This window comes from Pseudochaenichthys georgianus, chromosome 8 (genome assembly GCF_902827115.2).
Source record: "Pseudochaenichthys georgianus chromosome 8, fPseGeo1.2, whole genome shotgun sequence".
Taxonomy (NCBI): Eukaryota; Metazoa; Chordata; class Actinopteri; order Perciformes; family Channichthyidae; genus Pseudochaenichthys; species Pseudochaenichthys georgianus.
The window spans coordinates 455,086-474,260 of NC_047510.2; the positions used below are offsets into that span (position 1 = coordinate 455,086).

General features: G+C 47.0%; 1 protein-coding gene across 1 annotated transcript in view; it reads left to right on the top strand.

Annotated features, from left to right (window-relative positions):
- LOC117451042 (syntaxin-binding protein 4) overlaps positions 1-15,524 on the top strand; it is a 197,426-nt gene extending 181,902 nt beyond the window's left edge. The window contains exon 20 of the mRNA XM_034089121.1: positions 14,663-15,524. Coding sequence (XP_033945012.1) covers positions 14,663-14,706 — 44 coding nt within the window. The 3' untranslated portion in view covers positions 14,707-15,524. The remainder of the gene's footprint in view (positions 1-14,662) is intronic.
- The last annotated feature ends 3,651 nt before the right edge of the window (positions 15,525-19,175 follow it).

The following is a 19,175-nucleotide window of genomic DNA, read 5'->3' on the forward strand; positions in this document are numbered from 1 at the left end:
CATTGCTATCGGGATGTTAAGAGCATTCCATGGAATATAACAACAAGTGTATCTCGAGCCGGTTTCTAAAACTTACCTACCCCACCTTTAAGTGGTATTTTGGTTTTAAGAGGCTATTCACAATGTTTGAAGATGTGTCAGGAGTGGTCTTCTGAGCCTTTGTGATGACTGATTATGATGCTTACGGTTGGTTGGATGCCCATTTTGGATCCTGGGAAATAGTTGATCTCAGAAAGCCGTTTGGTTCCAGTAACTTGGCTGTTTAGATCCTGAGTGCAGGAAGCGGTGGTTACACAGGGAAGGGTTGAAGGAGCATATTCATAATCGCTCAGTTTCTAATCCATGTCAGAGTCAGAGTCACTGATGATGTCGTGTCATCAGCTGAAGCCCTGTGCCAGGCAGGACAGCTCTTTCAGGCATCACCACGGGTTTGAAGAGCTCTCCAAAGTGGTCCATCTCAATGAGAGCAATCTTCTTCTCCTCTTGAAGCCTCCTTATTGCATTGACAATGTCAAATGCCCTTCTCTTGTCTTCAGATCGACAGAGTCTGGATTGCATTCTTGGAAGAGACACAATGATGTACACAATATGTCAGACTTATACACACTTGTGCACATACCACTGTGTGGTAGCTGCCATGGCCAAGCGTCTGCTTCCGGATCCTGGCACGAGCTCTGTTGCCGTCTGTAAGTTTATAAAGTCTCTTCATACTTGCAACCAGGACCTCAATTCTGCTGGCCAGGGCATCGGCATCATCGGTAGTGGTTTCTGTTGATGTTGCTGCTCAGAAAGAAGTATGTGGTTTAATACATCATATTAAAACAATAGCTTCACTTCAACATAACCAGTCTAGACACATAGCTGCATTACAATCTGAACTACAGTAAGATATAGCCTAATTGGGATAAAGTAATATTGGACTATTCTTATTTAATTTGTAGTTACATTTGAACAGCATTTCAAACGATAAATTAAATTATGTGAATAGCGAAGCTGTACGTTTAATTTCTTAATAAATATCAGTTAGATGGCAGTCTGCATTAAAATAAATAGAAAACACAGCAATACCATAATAATCGTCCACTTGTATTATCACTTTGAGCTGGAAAGACGTGAACCAGTAGTCCTCGCCTTCTGCCCACTGCTTTACGTCATTAGCCCAGTCACTGCCGATTGGGCTTCATGGCCTCCAGAGCCTGCATCTGGCTTTGCAGAGCTTTGGTGGCCTCCAATGTCAAACAACCACAGATAACAAGAAACCAAGGTTCAGGCCACAGCTTTGAGTCATGCTAACACAGAACACTAAGTATCTTAAAAGATATTTGTTACGTCATCGCCTTCTGATATCGATGGGACAGTGAGGTGGCCAAATTGTTGATTTCCTGCTGGTTCAGCGCATGGCCAGTGGAGTCAGCATGTCTGTGCGTCCTGCTGGTTCAGCGCATGGCCAGTGGAGTCAGCATGTCTGTGCGTCCTGCTGGTTCAGCGCATGGCCAGTGGAGTCGGCATGTCTGTGCGTCCTGACGAGACGGCAGATAGGATGTTACTACACCCCCAACTCATTCACCTATGATCCAACTAGTTGAGTATTTGGACATGTGTTGTGTTGTTACTGCAATCCTTGAGAGGAAGGCATTGCACTGTTCAGCTTCCTCTCCAGCCCCACCCTGATACGCCCCACTCCATTTCACCTGGTAAATAAATAAAGTAAGATATAAACAAAACAAGCTGAAAAAAAGAGATTCTTTCCCGTGATGCTTCCTCACCTCGCATTGAAGTCATGGGCTTTGAGAGGAGGGGCCTCCTCCTCTGGAGCTCTGGGCAGCTCTTTGAGAGGAGGGGCCTCCTCCTCTGGAGCTCTGGGCAGCTCTTTGAGAGGAGGGGCCTCCTCCTCTGGAGCTCTGGGCAGCTCTTTGAGAGGAGGGGCCAACATCTGACATCCATACAAAACAAGTGATATTCCTGCTGGCAAGCTCTTCTTGCAAGTACAAGGGAAAGTGCATGTTCAGTGCACGGAGCAGCCCTCCATGGCTCCAGGCCCTCCTCGTCTCACTTGCTGGTGGATCTTTCGGAGGTCTCTCTGGCTGCGGACCCCTCCCCTCCACAAACACCTCTTCCAGAAACCCAACCTATGGATGATGGTTGATGAAATTGATCCAAAGACTAACCTATACCAACTCTTCAGTAGAAGTTTATAGGGTATATAGTTAGTTATTTTTGTTAATATAATAATTGTAGTCTTTAATTGTACATGTTTGGTCGTGCTGTGAATGTAGTCCACTAATCTTGCTACATCTTCATCCTTGGATATGAAGACCCCTTCAAAGATGGCCTGTTCCTCAGATCTAAATAGAAAAAGGTTAGAGTACCTTAGAGTGTAGTGTACTTGTTAATAAAAACAATGAAAATATACAAATGTTTTGTACCTCGCTGAATTCCTGAACCGGTAATGCTTGCGGTTTCCACCCACTGAAACTGAAGGCATATCCGGGCTGCAGGCAGGACCGATGAAGCGCTGCTCCTTAACGATGTTGTCCGCCTCAAAGCGCACAGCTGTCTGCTGAGATCTTTCTGGCCTATTTCAAAACAAATAGGTCAGAAGCGAATAATCATCACCAGTAACACACAGCTTTCAAATCCACAAAACAAACGGATGAACCGTTGCCGTGTGAGTATTCAAATGATTTATTCCACAGTATTCTGTTGGATAAATCATTTTAATACTCACACGGCAACACGCAAAGTTCTCTGATCAGGGCAGGACAGTCCGGGGGAGGTGGAGATGTGTTCCAGAGAGGGCAGCGGGAGGTGGAGATGTGTTCCAGAGAGGGGAGGTGGAGATGTGTTCCAGAGAGGGCAGGGGGCAGCCAATGGTTTCCTCTGCCATCCTGATCACCCTCTGCAGGGCTTTCTTGTCCGCAGCTGAGCATCCTGCATACTACCCTGAGATGGAATACGACAGCACGTTCTCGATGGTCGCCCGGTAGAAGGACACCAGCAGCTTCTTGTTCAGTCGGTTTCTCCGAAGCACCCTCACGAAGTGAAGTCGCTGCTGGGCCTTCTTAACTGCTGCAGTGGTGTGTGCCGTCCAGCTGAGGCTCTCCGAGATGTGAACCCCCAGGAACTTAAACGTGGAGACCCTCTCCACTCTCTCTCCATTGAGGTGAAGGGGGGCGTGTTCTGGACGGTGCTTTCTGAAGTCTATGATGATTTCTTTTGTTTTGCTTGTGTTCAGATACAGATTGTTTGCTGAACACCACACAGACAGCTTCAGGATCTCGTCTCTGTATGCCGACTCGTCGTCTCCCTTATATATTTGGCCGACCACAGTGGTGTCATCTGCAAATTTGATAATGGAGATGGAGGGGTGAATGGGAGAGCAGTCGTGTGTGTAGAGAGTGTAGAGTAGAGGGCTCAGCACGCAGCCCTGCGGGGCGCCAGTGCTGAGGGTGCGGGTGGAGGAGCAATAAGGGCCTATTTTCACGGTCTGAGGACGGTCTGTTAGGAAATTATTAATCCAGGCGCATAAAATGGAAGGGAAACCTAGGCTTGACAGTTTTCCCACTAGTATGTCAGGTATGATGGTGTTAAAAGCTGAGCTAAAATCGACAAACAGCATCCTGAAATAGTTGCCTGGGCCTTCTAGGTGGCTCACAGCTGTGTGAAGGACCGTGGCGATGGCATCATCTGTGGATCTGTTGGCTCTATAGGCGAACTGATGAGGGTCGAGGGAGGGTGGGAGGCTGGCTTTGATGTAGTCGGCTATCAGTCTTTCGAAACATTTCATCACCGCCGATGTTAGGGCAATGGGCCTGTAGTCGTTGAGCTCTCTGACTGGTGTCTTTTTGGGGACAGGAATGATGGTAGCCGTTTTCAGACAGGATGGAATGCAAGCTTGTGACGGGGACAGGTTGAATATCCTGGTCAGGACCCCTGAAAGCTGGTCAGCACAAGCTTTGAGTACTTTTACGAGTACTCCATCGGGTCCTGCGGCTTTTCCAGGATGGAAAGGTGGGCGTCAGCTCTGGTAGTGCCAGATGTTTTGCCCTTATAGTTGGTTAGCTGTTGAAGGCCCTGCCAAACACACCGTGTGTTGTTATGAGCGAGATTCTCCTCCACTTTTCCCTTGTAGTCCTCCTTTGCAGCCTTGATGCCTCTCCTCAGATTCGCCCTTGCCAAGCTGTACTGGGCTGTGTCCCCCGACGTGAAGGCTGTGTCACGGGAACTCAGGAGAGACCGCACCGCTCTTGTCATCCATGGTTTTTGGTTAGGATAGACCCGAAAGCGTTTTTCCACAGTTACAGTGTCTGTGCAGAACTTGATGTCGGATAAGACAGCCTCTGTGTGTTCCTCCAAGTCTGTCTGTTCAAATATGTCCCATGCTGTGTGTTCGAAGCAGTCTTGCAGTTGTGAGAGTGCCCCCTCGGGCCAGGTTCTGATATATTTGACCACCGGCTTGGTGTTACTTCTGAGGGGGGTGTAAGCTGGGATGAGAAGCAGTGAGAGGTGGTCAGATAGTCCTAAATGGGGGAGTGGGACCGCTCTGCAAGCATGCTTCAGGTTAGAATACACCCGGTCCAGTGTGTTCTTTCCTCTGGTGGTACATCGTACATATTGTACACATTTGGGAAGCACATTTTTTAGACATGCATGATTGAAGTCTCCAGCAACAATATGAACTCCGTCCGGATGGGACCTCTGTTGTTTATTTATTAAGCTCTGGAGGTGGTCAAGTGCAAAAAAGACGACTACCCTGCACTTGCAAATGTTCCAACAATGACTTATTGGGCCGACATAAGGCTGCTTTGCTGAACATTGAATGATTTTCTTGATTTCTGTCACATGTTTGTGGTGCTTCTTACCTGCTGGAAATCGCGATGTGTGATCATCGATCGTCGCATAGATGACGTCACACGTGCGCGCCGAAAACAGACCCGATCCGTCCCCCTGCCCGATCTGTGCCATACATTTTTGCATACATTCCCAGTAAATATTTATTCAGCATGATAGCTGTCTAACAGAAGTTACATCCATTTCTCACTTATTCTGACAATGTACCTGACACAATTGTAGAACAATTTCTGGCTATATTACGTAGCCTAGGCATGCATCATCTCAACTTCACATGCCTATAAGCCTATTATTTTTGCCTAACTGTCACCGAGGCCTATCACAGAGTATGAAAATGACAATTTTGTCATTTTTTATAAACTATATATAAAGAGCATAATGTGTTGCAATGACGTCTCGCATTATGCTTCAGCTGAGAACGGAATGCGCTCGTTGAATTTCGATGCAGCGGGGAGCGTTCTCATGGCGTCTATTATCAATGCTATGGGAGGTCTATGAAGGTCTATGGGACGCCCTGCCTGTTGAAAACTGCCGCTCAAGGGGTACCCTGTGCGTAATGGTGGTATCATGTAACATATCATGGTGAGGCAGTTACACCTGTCTGTCAGTTAGGAAACCTGCTTTAGGCCCATAACATCCCATAATGTCAAACACAGATAAGGCAGTAAAAGCAAGCAGGTTTTCTATTATTGATTTCACTTACTTAACATCTCTGTATTACAATATTTTAAATCTTTCATCAAAAAAAATGTGGGAGCTATGAGAAAAAGGTTTTGATCTTTTTTTATTATTAAGTGTTAATCGTAAAACTAATTTTGGTAAATGAATAATAAATAAATAAATGTTTAGCCTAAAGAAACACGTTGCGTACATGTTGCTCTGAGAAGATCTGTGTCTTTTCATGTGTTCCTGACGGGGCTGTTCAGTTCCTCTGTTCCTCTGTCATCAAAGGGACTAAATGATTGTTACAGTTTGTTGGTGGTGTAACTAAGTATATTTACTCAAGTTCTGTACTTAACCCTTAAGAGTCCCTTAAAGGCCATAAAATGCCACCTTCACAAAAACTGCTATAAAAATGTGATATATTACTACTACTCCAGCCTGACATGCACATATGAAATTATATTATTATTATATTTTGGGAATTTTAACCCTTTAAATGCCAGTTTGTTGACAAAAACTCCACAGTTTTTTTATTGAAAAGAACAAAAAACTAGAATAATTTTCAAAAAATACATTTCAATGAATATTTGATTGTTCTTATTATTAGGTCCCTAGATTGGTCAATGATTGAACCAGGGCCAGTTTTCTCCTGAGCAGCTCCTCAGCCAGTGCGAAGGACGTGAACAATTTTTCACAGCTAATGATGTGTCCCTGGAGCGCCTCTGTCATCTCCAGGACCACCCTCATCCCCTGGTTGACTTCAGGACGACTGCCAGCTGCTTTGCCTGTACACACCTGCAGTCTCCAGGCGGAGGATGATTTTACATCACAGTTTGCCAAAATGTTTATCCCGTATTTGACGGCTTCTTTGGCATGCACTGCTTGAAGCTGCACCTGCCCCTGAATGGGACGAGCTGTTCATCCACGCAGACGTCGCTGAATGGGCTGAACAGCATCGGCAGGCGGTGCGTCCACATATCCCAGACTTTGCGGAAGGCAGCCAGCTTGTCATCACGGCGCCGCGGTCGGGATAGCTTGTCGTCGAACTGCAGTGTTTGGCTGATCTGGTGAAACCTCTTGTGGGACATCGTGGCTCGGAAAATGCTCCGTCCCGATTTCTCACTCCAGAGGCTGAGGGTCGATTCATTTTTTGACCTGTAAACACCGGCCAAAATGAGCAGCCCCACGTACGCCTGCAGTTCCTCTGTGTCCATATCTCGCCACTCTGCAGTTGACCGTCTCCATGCAGGTTTGTCATGGACACAATATGCTGCAAGGCAAGTTTATTTATAGAGCCCCTTTCAGCACCAGGCAATTCAAGGTGCTTTACAAAAATGAAAGACATTCAGATAAAGGCATTTAAAAACAGTCATTTAAAAGAAAGCTAATAAAATAAACATTGAAAGATAAAAGTTACAGTGCAGTCTAACATATGAATAGTTCAATTATTTCGGTCCTTGATTTTTTATTTATTCACAGAACCTCCCTTTGGAAATCCGAACATTTCCGTCCCGATTGTTCATTTAGACTGATTGTTTTCACCATGTTTTGCTCGCATGACATCCACAACCGGACCCTCAGGAGGGTGTACTAGCCCCCTGCTCTGCTTTGCGTTCCATAATATATATATATTTATTATTGGGACACGTCATATGAATGAAATAATGATTGCCAGAATTGAGACAGGAGAATGGAATGGTGTTTGGCGATTAGGCCCCGGTTTGCAGGATTACCATTCAGGAGGGGAAGAACCGCTCCGAAGAAACCCCCAAAGAAGTGAAGTATGACACACTGAGCTGTAATGAGTTCCTTACCGTGTGGGCTGACTGCGGTGATCTATGGAGGAAATGAGAGATTAACATGTGGATTAAACAATCGGCCGGAATCGCTGCCGGGTTTACTGTACATCATGAGATGCTGACCCGGAGGTCGACGGCCAGCATCAGTGCTGGGCTTACGTGAACACTACCACTAAACATTGGCGACACGATGGTCGATGACCTGCGATGCAGGGTTAAACATTACACAGATGAACACTACCACTAGAATGCATAAATACCAGGTTAGAGAGATCTTTGGATGGCCGCACGGCGCTGATGTCCGGGCGAATGTAGGATGTGACGGCAGAGGAGGACCGCCGTCCGAGTTGTTGTAGGGATGAGCAACAGATACCTTGATTGCGGCAGGGTTGCTGCGCCTATCCTGGACGAAGCCCTGAAACGCTATTAAGACACCACCACCAGTTATATGCATGTTACCATGTAAACTGGAGAGATCTTGGATTACCGGCACGAGCCGATGTCCGGGCGAAGAGGGAGATGTAGACAATGTAATGCAGCTGTTAGCTTGAGTACAGTGAGCATGAATATCATAACCTGGCTTATCGTAATGTGAGCATGAAACCAAATATAAATGAGTGCAATATGCGCAGCATAAGATGATGTACGCTTAGCTAAATGCTGAAACGTGACCCATGATATAGGACTAGCTTAATTAGCAGTTTAATTACGCCACGGTGAGACATAGATGCTGATGTGCTTGATTGGGTGATCAGACTGTCTTCTATCATCTTACATGAACTTCTCTTTCTCCCTGAAAGAAACCCCCCAGACCCACGGATGGGCCGCGTGCGTGACTGTGCTGAAGCTTGAAACTGCGTTACTTACTGAGCATTGTAACGGGTACCCGAACTGCATTAGTAATGCGTTACGTTACTTCGTACGGCAAAGTAATACGTTACTGAAACTCCATACTGGAACACGTTACACCCGACACTGCCTGGAACTGACCTTACCCTGAACTAAAGGCAGCGATGCATACGACGAACATCTCGTGAATTTGTTGCAAACTGCCTCTTGCCAGCGCTACCCTGACGCCTGTTTAGAGGCGAGGCGCAGGGGAAGAGGCGAGAGCCTGGCTGTGCAACGGACCTGCTAGCCGCCTATGACGCACTGAGTGTCCAGTACTGGCTACTGAGCCGGGAGGAGAAGTAGCTTCAGTGGGATGTAGCCTAAGCCCTGCCTGCCTGTGGTTGCAGCCAGAGATGGTGAGGCTTCGCCTGCGATGAGGGCCCGGTCCGCGTGAAGGCCGGGAGCGCCGCATTGGGCGGCCCTGATGCCAGTGAAACCCTCTCGAGAGACTGAAGGCATGCGTCAATTGTTTGCGTGAAGTAGCCATTTCCATTAGCCGGAGGAACTTCCGTGGAGCCCGATATCCTTGTCCTCTCCTCCCGCGTCCGGGTTTGCGGGGCGGCCGTCTGGACCCGCTAGCCGACTGGGGAACGCCGCCTGTAGCTTAATCCTCGAGACTGCGGAACTGATGAGTAATGCCTGGAGCTGGGACGAAGCCCTGCTGCTGCGTATTGTCACCTGGAATGACAGCTGACGAGAGGGAAGAGCAGATTTAAAGGGATTAGCGGGTGCAACGATAGGCTTGTGAGAATGGAGAGAGGAGTGATTGGTTAGCTGGGGAGTGACGCCCCGATCACCTAATGAGGGAGGAGAGGGTGAAGAAGTGTATGAATGGAGAGCTTGGTTCTATTTCGTATAAGGCTTCGCCCTCTAAGGCTATTGCTATTGGGTAATCCCCACTGCACGTGTGCAGCACTGACAGACTTATTCCACACCCACCTACGACGTGGGCCCCACCTCCGGGCTCACTTCCGTATAAATAGGAAGTAGGCCCTACAATCCGCTCCTACTTTTCTTCAGCACTCCGTTGCAGAAGCATTGACAGGCAAAAACGGTTCTTTTGAGAGCTACCTCTGAAAAAAAAGATTCCTCCTAAAAAGCTTTGTTTTTCTAACATGGAGACTGGACAGGAAAGTCAAGGCTGTGTCAGGGATTGCCTCGTGTGCGGGTCGGGCTACATCATGAGCTTTGACAGGCACTCACAGTGTGAGTCCTGCCTGGGAATAGAGCATGCGAACGCTGCTCTCATTCCCGGGGTAGCATGCTCGCATTGTGCCCGTCTCCCGCTGGCCCTCAGACAGCAGAGAGCGGACGCTCTCGCTGCTGCAGCTGCCGAGGACGATTGGCACGTCCGGGAGGAGTACTCCGGGGACAAAGCCATTGATTTTCTGGATCAGAGTGGAGGGCACGAGTCGGACGACTACGTCCCCTCCATACAGGGATCAACGGGTGATTCCCCCATTATCTCTCCCCTCCGGACGGAGGAGACAGATAGGGAAACCGGTGTAGGTCCGGTGTATGATCCCGCGATCCCTATCTCCGCCAACACGGCATTGCCGTCGATTGGCGGGATTCTCCTGGAACTGCCAGAGATCATATCCAAGGCGGCCGCCTGGAGAAATCTCCCCGTTCCCCTAGCTCAGGAGAGCTCGCCGCCGGATGATATGTCCGGGGTGTTCTCCCGGGTACACAGGGTCAGGAGGGACCCGGTCTGGCCACGCTTCCCGGCCATAAGGAAGTACCAGGAGGGGGCGGCAGCGGACCCTGGAGCCATGAGGTCTCCGATAGGGACATACGTGCCTCTCACGAGAGTGGAGGGACTCACGGACGTGGGTTTCCCGACCGTGCCTCCGCTAGAGCCGAACCTCACGGCATTCTTTGGGGCTAGGCAGGCCAGCTCGGTTTCCGGACGGCAACCCATGCTGGCTGCCACCAAAGACAGGTTTGTCGCCAAACAGACGGACCGGATGCACCAGTGTGCTTTCCAGGCGTCAGCGGCGGCAAATAACATAGCGTTGCTGACAAACTCCATGGTGGAAATGTCGGAGCAGTCTAAAACTATGTCCTCAGGGGAGGCTGAGGAGATAGGCAAGGCGGCCAGTACTGCACTCACCCTGTGCGCAGCAGTCGCAGGCGCGGATTGCGGCATGGGCGACACAGGTCCACCGGTATCTCTGGCTACAGCAGGGGAATATACCGGAGGGTGCAGGAAAAGATCTTCTGGAGGCTCCAATTAGTCCGGACGGACTATTTGGACCACAGTTCCATGCCATGGTGGAAGGTATGAAGTCTGCTTCAGAGCAAGCAGACGACATAAGGCGTCATGCTAGCTGGCTACAGGACAAACGTCCGCAGCGACAGCAGCGTCAGCAACGACAGCATCCGCAGCCCCCGCTACAGTCTCAACGGGGGCAGAGCGGGCGGCGAGAGCAGCAACGGCGTCAGCACCGCCCTTCGGCAGCGGCAGGGGCTCCGTCCCAGGTCTCCGCTCCTCCGCCGCAGAGACAGGATCTGCAGGCGGCGAGTCGGAGGGGAAGGAAGAACCCCCGCTCCTGGTCTGCCCCTCCGAGAGAACCTCCGAGGAAGCAGAACCGAAGATGACTCTTTGGGTTAGTGGGAAGAGAGATTGGTCAATAAAAATGATTCAAATCTCAACAGTGTGTCTGTAGCACCTGTGTCTCACGTATCCCCCACACTAGTCAGGCCGGTTGCTATTAATCTATTGATTAAAAAGCTTGTTGCATAATCCATCTGCTGTTAACCGGTCGGTTAATAGACAGAGGGACTCGCTGGTGGAGCCAGCTGTTTCTAATCGAACGGTTAGCAAACAGCTAGGCTCGCTGTATAAGCCTGCGGTATTAACCAGTCGGTTATAAGACAGCAGGGCTTGACATTTAAATCGGCCGCTTCTATCCTTACGGGTAACAAGCAGCGCGATTTTTCCTCTGTCTCAGTTGTGCCTACACACAGTCGTATTAAGCCTAGCACGGCTGTTACGCAGGAGGTGAAAAACACTGCACACACCTCCACAAGTTGGAGCATAAACCCGCCTCAGGGTCCTGTTTATGAGCCTTCTCATAAACAGAGACAGGATGAGAGTCGGGGTGTGATGCAGCGTGTGGAGACCCCTTCACAGCCCTTTAGGGTGGGGCCCCCCTTGGGTTGCGTCACGAGCAACGGCGGCAAGGGCTCTGGCATGGCTAGTCACCATGACTACCACAGCACAACAAAAACAGGTATGCCCGCTCTCAGAGCGATGCTCAGAGTATGTTTAATGGACGGATGGATGAGCAGGCGGATCAGCAGAGGGTACTCTCTACCCCCGCAGTTCAATGGGATTCAGGAAACACTTCTGTCATCCCAAGAACAGTGCCTGGCGCTCCAGACGGAGCTGCAGGAACTCCTGGTAAAAAGTGCGATTTCCAGGGTTCCTCAGGGGGAAGAAAATCGGGGGTTTTACTCCCGTTATTTTCTTATCCCGAAAAAGGCCGGGGGGATGAGACCCATCCTCGATCTGTCAGCATTCAACAGAGTGATACGGAAAAGACCGTTTCACATGCTGACAATCAAATGGTAATGGAGTGTGTTCACCAGGGAGATTGGTGCACCTCTATAGACCTGAAGGATGCTTACTTCCACATAACCATCATCCCAAAACACAGGAAATTCCTGCGTTTTTCATTCCAGGGAATATCGTACCAGTTCAATCGACTGCCGTTCAGATATTCTCTGGCTCCACGCACTTTTTCAAAGTGTGTGGAGACGGCGCTGGAGCCGCTACGCAGAGGAGGGATGAGAGTGTTATTTTATCTGGACGACCTGCTGTTGCTGGCTCGCTCCAGAGAGGAAGCTGCTTTACAGACGGTACAGCTCGTATCTCACCTGTCAAGCCTGGGTTTCATAATCAATTGGGAGAAGAGCTGTCCTCTTCCATCCCAGATCATCATGTATCTGGGAATGGAATTCAACTCAGCGCCTCAATGGGATTTGGCTGTAGTGCTGTGCGCACTAAGTAAAGCTCCTTTTGAACCGCTGGATCAAGTTCCCCTGAAGTTTCTGTCAGCCAAGGTAGCTCTGCTCCTGGCTCTGACGTCAGCTAAAAGGGTGAGTGAGAGTCTGCTCTCTCTGTGGCTCCGTCATGTCTCCAGATCCAAGGAGACGGCAGCTCAGCTGTGTTACGCCCGAACCTGGCGTTTATGCCGAAGGTGATCACAAGCTCGTTCAGATCGAGAGTGATAACTTTGGAGGGCTTCTTTCCTCCTCCTCACACATCAGAGGAGGAAGCCACATCTCATCTCCTCTGTCCCGTGCGCGCGCTGGCATGCTATGTTACACGCACGGCTGCGTTACGCAAATCCCAGCGTCTGTTTGTGCATTTCAGAGAGCGCTCTGTAGGCCTCTGTCTGCACAGCGCCTGTCACACCGGCTGGGTGAGGCGGTGTCACAGGCGTATGTTTCCTCGGGGTTGGATCCCCCGGAAAACATTAAAGCGCACAGCACCAGGAGAATATCAACTTCTACGGCATTGTTCGGAGGAATGACAGTGGAAGACATTTGCACTGCTGCATCTTGGTCTTCACCCTGTTCGTTTATTCGTTTTTATTTGAGGGATGTCTCCCATTCCTCTCTGACACACTCAGGACTGAATAGTCTGCCAGATTGAGGAATATCGGGGGTTTTCCAAATTGCAGGCCTCTCTCCTGCCTGTCGGCATGTAGAACGCGGCCGTTGCTCCCCTCTCTTGATCGTTTTTAACAAGTAAGACTTAAAAAAACTCTACTTTTTAAACGACAGGTAGCCCGAGTAAGCCTACCTTCGTTCCCTGATGGAGAATATTTATTTTTTAATGCTATATTCCCTGGGAACGTGATGCTCCATTTACGCACGGCGAAATGGACATGGGTTATTAACTGAGTAGGTGTGTTTTGTGCTTCTAGTGCCGGGCAGGACCCAGTGGGGCGTGGACTACATCCTGCTTCGCCCTTAACCCAATAGCGATAGCCTTAGAGGGCGAAGCCATATACGAAATAGGACTAGGGTTACGTAATGTAACCCAACTTCTATGAGTATAGGCGCAGCCCTCTAAGGTTCGGGCCCCACTGGTGCCGCGAATAGCTGAAGAAAAGCTGTGGGATCGGATTGTAGGGCCTACTTCCTATTTATACGGAAGTGAGGCCGGAGGTGGGGCCCACGTCGTAGGTGGGCGTGGATTAAGTCTGTCAGTGCTGCACACGTGCAGTGGGGTTTACCCAATAGCGATAGCCTTAGAGAGCTGCGCCTATACTCACAGAAGCTGGGTTACAGTACGTAACCGTAGTCTTCCTGCTTGAACTTGCGCTAAGCTTCATTGCTTAAAACCATGGCTGAACAACAACAACAACAACAACCTGAGCGAGAACCAACACAAAGTCCAATTTTGTTGTGGTTCTTACAACTCATTGTTTTTATTATTGAATTAGATTATTACACAGTGTGGCCTTCTAAGAGAAAAGTATTTTGAAGTAGGACACACACAAAACACAAACACAAACACGCACACACATACCATTATCCAACATCAAAAGCGACACACACATATCATTTCAGTAGCCAGTGACCCTTGCAGATAACAGTAAAAAGTGTGACATTTTGCTGCAGGCTTCAAAGGGTTAAAATTATCGCCATCTTGTAGAAAAATGTAAAAAAAAAAAATTGAAAGCTAGAAGTCCAAAATGAAATCTTAACATAAAGGAAATCAAGAGTTTATGATAAGATAAATGTGGGGTCAAAAAAAGCATTTTCAATGGTTTTCATTGGGGCATCTTTTGCCGCTAAAGGCTAATTTAAAAAACTGAGACGATAATTCAAAATACAACTAAAAAAGAATATCCTCTGGCAAGTTTGAGCAATATTCATTCAACACAGCCAAAAGAAGCATGAGCATCAAAACCCGAATGGCTGAAAAATGGCCCCAGGGACTCTTGAGGGTTAAGTCAAACAATGAAGCACTTGTACTTTTCTTGGGTAATCAACATTATCCTATTTGATACTTTTACTTTATTACATTTTCTCGGCAAATGTTTTACTCTACAACATTTATTTTACACATTTAGTTACAAGTTACTTTGCAGATTTAAGGTTTTGCGATTATAAGGTTATTAATATAAAAATCCACACACATAATATTATAAGTTAAGCTATAGTGTATAAAGTCATTCAAATAAACCCCAGCCTTACCAAGTGCCACATTGAGGAGATGAACACAAAAATACAATATTTTTTATACAATCATTAAAAATATATCTTGCTTAAATTGACTGTTTTGCATATTAGTACAATTTTGAATGTAGAACTTTTACTTGTAACAGAGTATTTTACACTGTAGTTTGATGGTATTGTAATTGTACTTAGTCACATACTTTCTCCATCTCTGCAGTTTGTAACAGTTATTTTTCTGCCCCACTGTGACCGACCTGCAGTCAGTGTGTTGGAGGTCCCAGATGCCCCCCCTCCTCACGTTTGAGAACAGCGCAGAGCCAGAGAGGATTGTGGGAGGACCGGGGCAGGCTGAACCCACCATGGACTACATTACCCAGCAGACTGGACCCCTCCACCACACCTCCATCACCAGGGCCTCCTCTGACAGATGGAACACAGCCCATGTTTAATGCCAAAGCCTGCCTGCACTGAAAATGAGTGTCTTGTTTTGAAATATACGCCCGTCTTTACAGAGGGTTCAGCAGCGGGGGGGCACTCTCTTCATTTCTTCATAACATCTGTACAGAAGTCTCTGAGAAGTGCTCTGCCAAATATAACGTCAGCTGGATATCTGTGTGACTCTGACAGCACGTGGTGTTGGGGGGGCTGCATGTCCGAGCCCACAACACACACATGCTGCTGTAAACCCTCTTAATAACCCCCCTCTCCATGGATTGCATGTAAAGGATGTGTTAGCTTGAAAGGATGCTCCACTGCTGGTCTGTTCAAAGAGTCTCCCTCTGTCATGATAGCTGGCTGCATCTGTCTCCATCACAACAAGTGAAGTACAACGGTCCCTTTCCCATCTTCCCTCGTGTCCTTGTCATGAAAGAAAGGTAAAGGATGCGTCAGAGATATGGGACTGAGCCGCTTCATACCGCATGGTTCCTGATGTGTGTGAGCTCCGGCTGTGTAAACCCGTGTTTGTAGTCACAGCCTCCGCAGACATCATAGGCTACACGTGGAACATACATGTCATTTATAAGGACAGCTTTTACAAATATGGAGCTGTCCTGTATTCAACAAGAGGAGTCTCTGATGTGGCCTCATATCTTTCTGTTACTGTTTTATAATAAAGGACCAACTGCTGAGTGGACGCCTCCTGGTGTTATTTTTGTAATACTTCCTTTTCTTGCTTTCTTTACAGTGAATAATTACTGACAGTTCATCATTCATTTCCTTTTAAAGAGCACAGTGCCTGAATGGGGACAGTCTACATTATATTCAAACAGTACAGTTAGTATACCTCCTGTGGATATGTACCTACACCATTCTGTGAGTTTCCCCATGTTTAGACTCTCCCCTTTAATGTTCAGCCACTGTGCACTTTCTGCACTCTTGAGCCAGGTCCTCGTGGTGGCCTTTTCACCAGCAGCATGGAGGATCTTGACAAGATATTTATCTTCTACAAGTATAGTTCCTTCCATATTTCAAGGCAACTCTGAGGGATAACCTAGTTCCTCGCACTGACCCCCTGCTGTTTACCAAAATCAACCTTTATTCATCTCGAGGGGAAAGTACATTTTCAATCTGGTGTTATTGACTTCACATCACACAATAGGCTTGAAATGCCATATGCATCTACACTGAACAAAAATATAAACGCAACACTTTTGTTTTTGCTCCCATTTTTCATGAGATGAACTCAAAGATCTAAAACATTTCTATAAACACAAAATAACCATTTATCTCAAATATTGTTCACAAATCTTAAAAAATGTGTGATAGTGAGCACTTCTCCTTTGCCGAGATAATCCATCCCACCTCACAGGTGTGGCTTATCAAGATGCTGATTAGACAGCATGATTATTGCACAGGGGTGCCTTAGGCTGGCCACAATAAAAGGCCACTATGAAACGTGCAGTTTTGCTTTATTGGGGGGGTCCGAAAACCAGTCAGTATCTGGTGTGAGGGGTAGGGTAATGTTGTGAATTGAGTGGCCTGTGTTCGTCGTCCATAACATACGCCTGCCCATACCATAACCCCACCACCACCATGGACCACTCGATTCACAACATTACCCTACCCCTCACACCAGATACTGACTGGTTTTCGGACCCCCCCAATAAAGCAAACATGCACGTTTCAGAGTGGCCTTTTATTGTGGCCAGCCTAAGGCACCCCTGTGCAATAATCATGCTGTCTAATCAGCATCTTGATATGCCACACCTGTGAGGTGGGATGGATTATCTCGGCAAAGGAGAAGTCCTCACTATCACACATTTTTTCAGATTTGTGAACAATATTTGAGATAAATGGTTATTTTGTGTATATAGAAAATGTTTTAGATCTTTGAGTTCATCTCATGAAAAATGGGAGCAAAAACAAAAGTGTTGCGTTTATATTTTTGTTCAGTGTATGTAGAGGTGTCAGAGCTTAGGGGGTGCAATGGGATGGAGGTTTGCTTCCTTGCTCAAAGACACATCGGCAGTGGCAAGGAAACAAACTGGCCTCTCTCCAGCTTCCTGTCCCCCTCTGTCTGATCAAGACCTGAAGCAGCCACCGCTCAGTTCCCAAGGCCAATCCATCAGACTGAGCTCCTGCGGCACAAACTATTCCAGTTTCCCCACATTTAACACTTACAGTAATACAACATTATTTTACCCAAAGATCAATTCAGATGATCTAGGAGACATGTACAGTGTAACAGCCTGCAGTTTTCCACAGAAGACACAAGAATCTCAGACAGGTATTGTTTGTCAGTGAGGAGTGTCTCAGGTACCGGTGCTGTGTGTTTCACCTAAAAAAAACATGAGAGCTTGCAAGACGTTGTATAGAAACGAAACTAAAAGTAACTTTAATTGACACAAATCTCAATGACATCAGCCCACACAAATTAGCAGACAAGTAAACTATAAGGCTGGCGTCACACTTTCCCGAAATTGACACCAGATGGACACACGAATATGCAATTGTGCACGAAGATGGCCCCGAACTTGGTCAACGGCCGAAGCAAGTATGATACCTACCCACAAATTGTACTCTGATACGATGGCTACACGACGGCATTGCGAGGGCTTCATGTAGTCGTGTTGCCTTCCTAAGACAATCGGGCAGCTTCTTGTTTCCTTCGTATTGTCTTCGTGAGGCGAAAAATGCCCGATATCACCGATGATCACACGAAGATGACACGATTTGACAAGATGCCCTCACCATGGCCTTATGAAGGGCAACATGGACACGAATTCAACACGCAAATTAACCTTCGCAAGGTCTTTCGGCAATTCTTTGGCTTGCCGACATTTTGCCACCGCTCACGAAGTTGCTGCCGGAGCCTGAGAAACTCCACCGGCGGTCATACGATGGCTTAAGATGCCCTCACGAATGGCCCGATGTTGTTATGATCAGAGCCGAATTTGAACATTTCCTTTATCGTGTGTCCATCGGGTGTCAATTTCGTGACAGTGTGACGCGGGCTTAAGGTAATACCTGGTAAACAACAATGTTTATTTCTTTAAAATAAACTTCCCATTTGTTGTCATGTTGAAACCTTTACAGACCTTGATGGCGGTATTAAAAGGCTTTGACTAATAGACTGGCAACACATTATGTAAAGAGACCAAAAAGACTAATGTTTTCTCGTACTGAAAATAAAACAATGTGACCTTGCAGTTAAATCCTTTTTACAGATTCTGGAACTTTACCTTCTGCACCATCTCTATGAAGGTAGACATGGTGCAAAATGTGAGAGCTTGTAAAACCTGATGTGAGCACTTGCAGAAAAAAAATCTGAGCTTGTGTGCATACATTTCCACTTGTATAAAATATCCACAGAAGAAAAAAAATATCCACAGAAGAAAAAAAAAGTTTTGTAACGCTTGTAATTTTCTAACGCTGTGCGTTGGACTGGAAGTACCGGAGACCATAAACGGTTTCGAAAACTTCTGTCACGTAGTGATCATCTTCTCAATAAAACATCTTTGCTGATGTTTTTTTGAGTCTTCTGGCCAATCAGAATCAAGATTGTTGCCGGAAGTCCCCACGGAGAATAACTACGGTAGAACTATTCTTTATACATCCATGGGTACAACTTCAGATACAAATGAACACATGATGAAATATGACCCCCGGTTTGATGATTGACGGGTCACAGAACAATGGGGGCTATCTCCCCTACCCACAATTTAAAGTCATTCACACAGACTCTCTCCTCTTTGCTCTTCTCTCTGTGTGGAGCAGCGAGTTCAGCTTCAGAACAAAGTGAGAAACAAACAATGGCATTAAATATTATTAATATGTCGGGTAGTAATGGATGTATTTATTTTCTTCTCAGAGTGTACGAGAATGTGTAGTTTATATGTTAGTATTTAAAAAAATCTCCGGGGGGTGAATCCCCCCGGACCCCCCTTCTGGGTGGGTTTTCAGCACGTGTTCCTTATTATGTTATACAGTTCAGCTTTGATTCCATCATCTCATTAAACCTTATTTAAAAGCATTCTTGAGTTCTGTGAAGGGATATAAGGGATATATGCACTGTACTTCACTTGAAGTAGAAGTGTATATTACAGCACGATTTTCTGTGGAATAGATTTGAGTGGTTAAACATGTGGTTCCCGATGCCTGACCAGTTGAGAACCACTGGACTAGGCTACTTGTTGCTTTAACTTGTGGCATGGCCTAAGCCGTTTAATACAGGCACATTTTACCAGCATATTTTTCATTATAATTCTACTTGTGATAGTCGGACATGGCAACCTGTGCAGCCCATGTGTTGATTCCATCCGATAGCTGCTA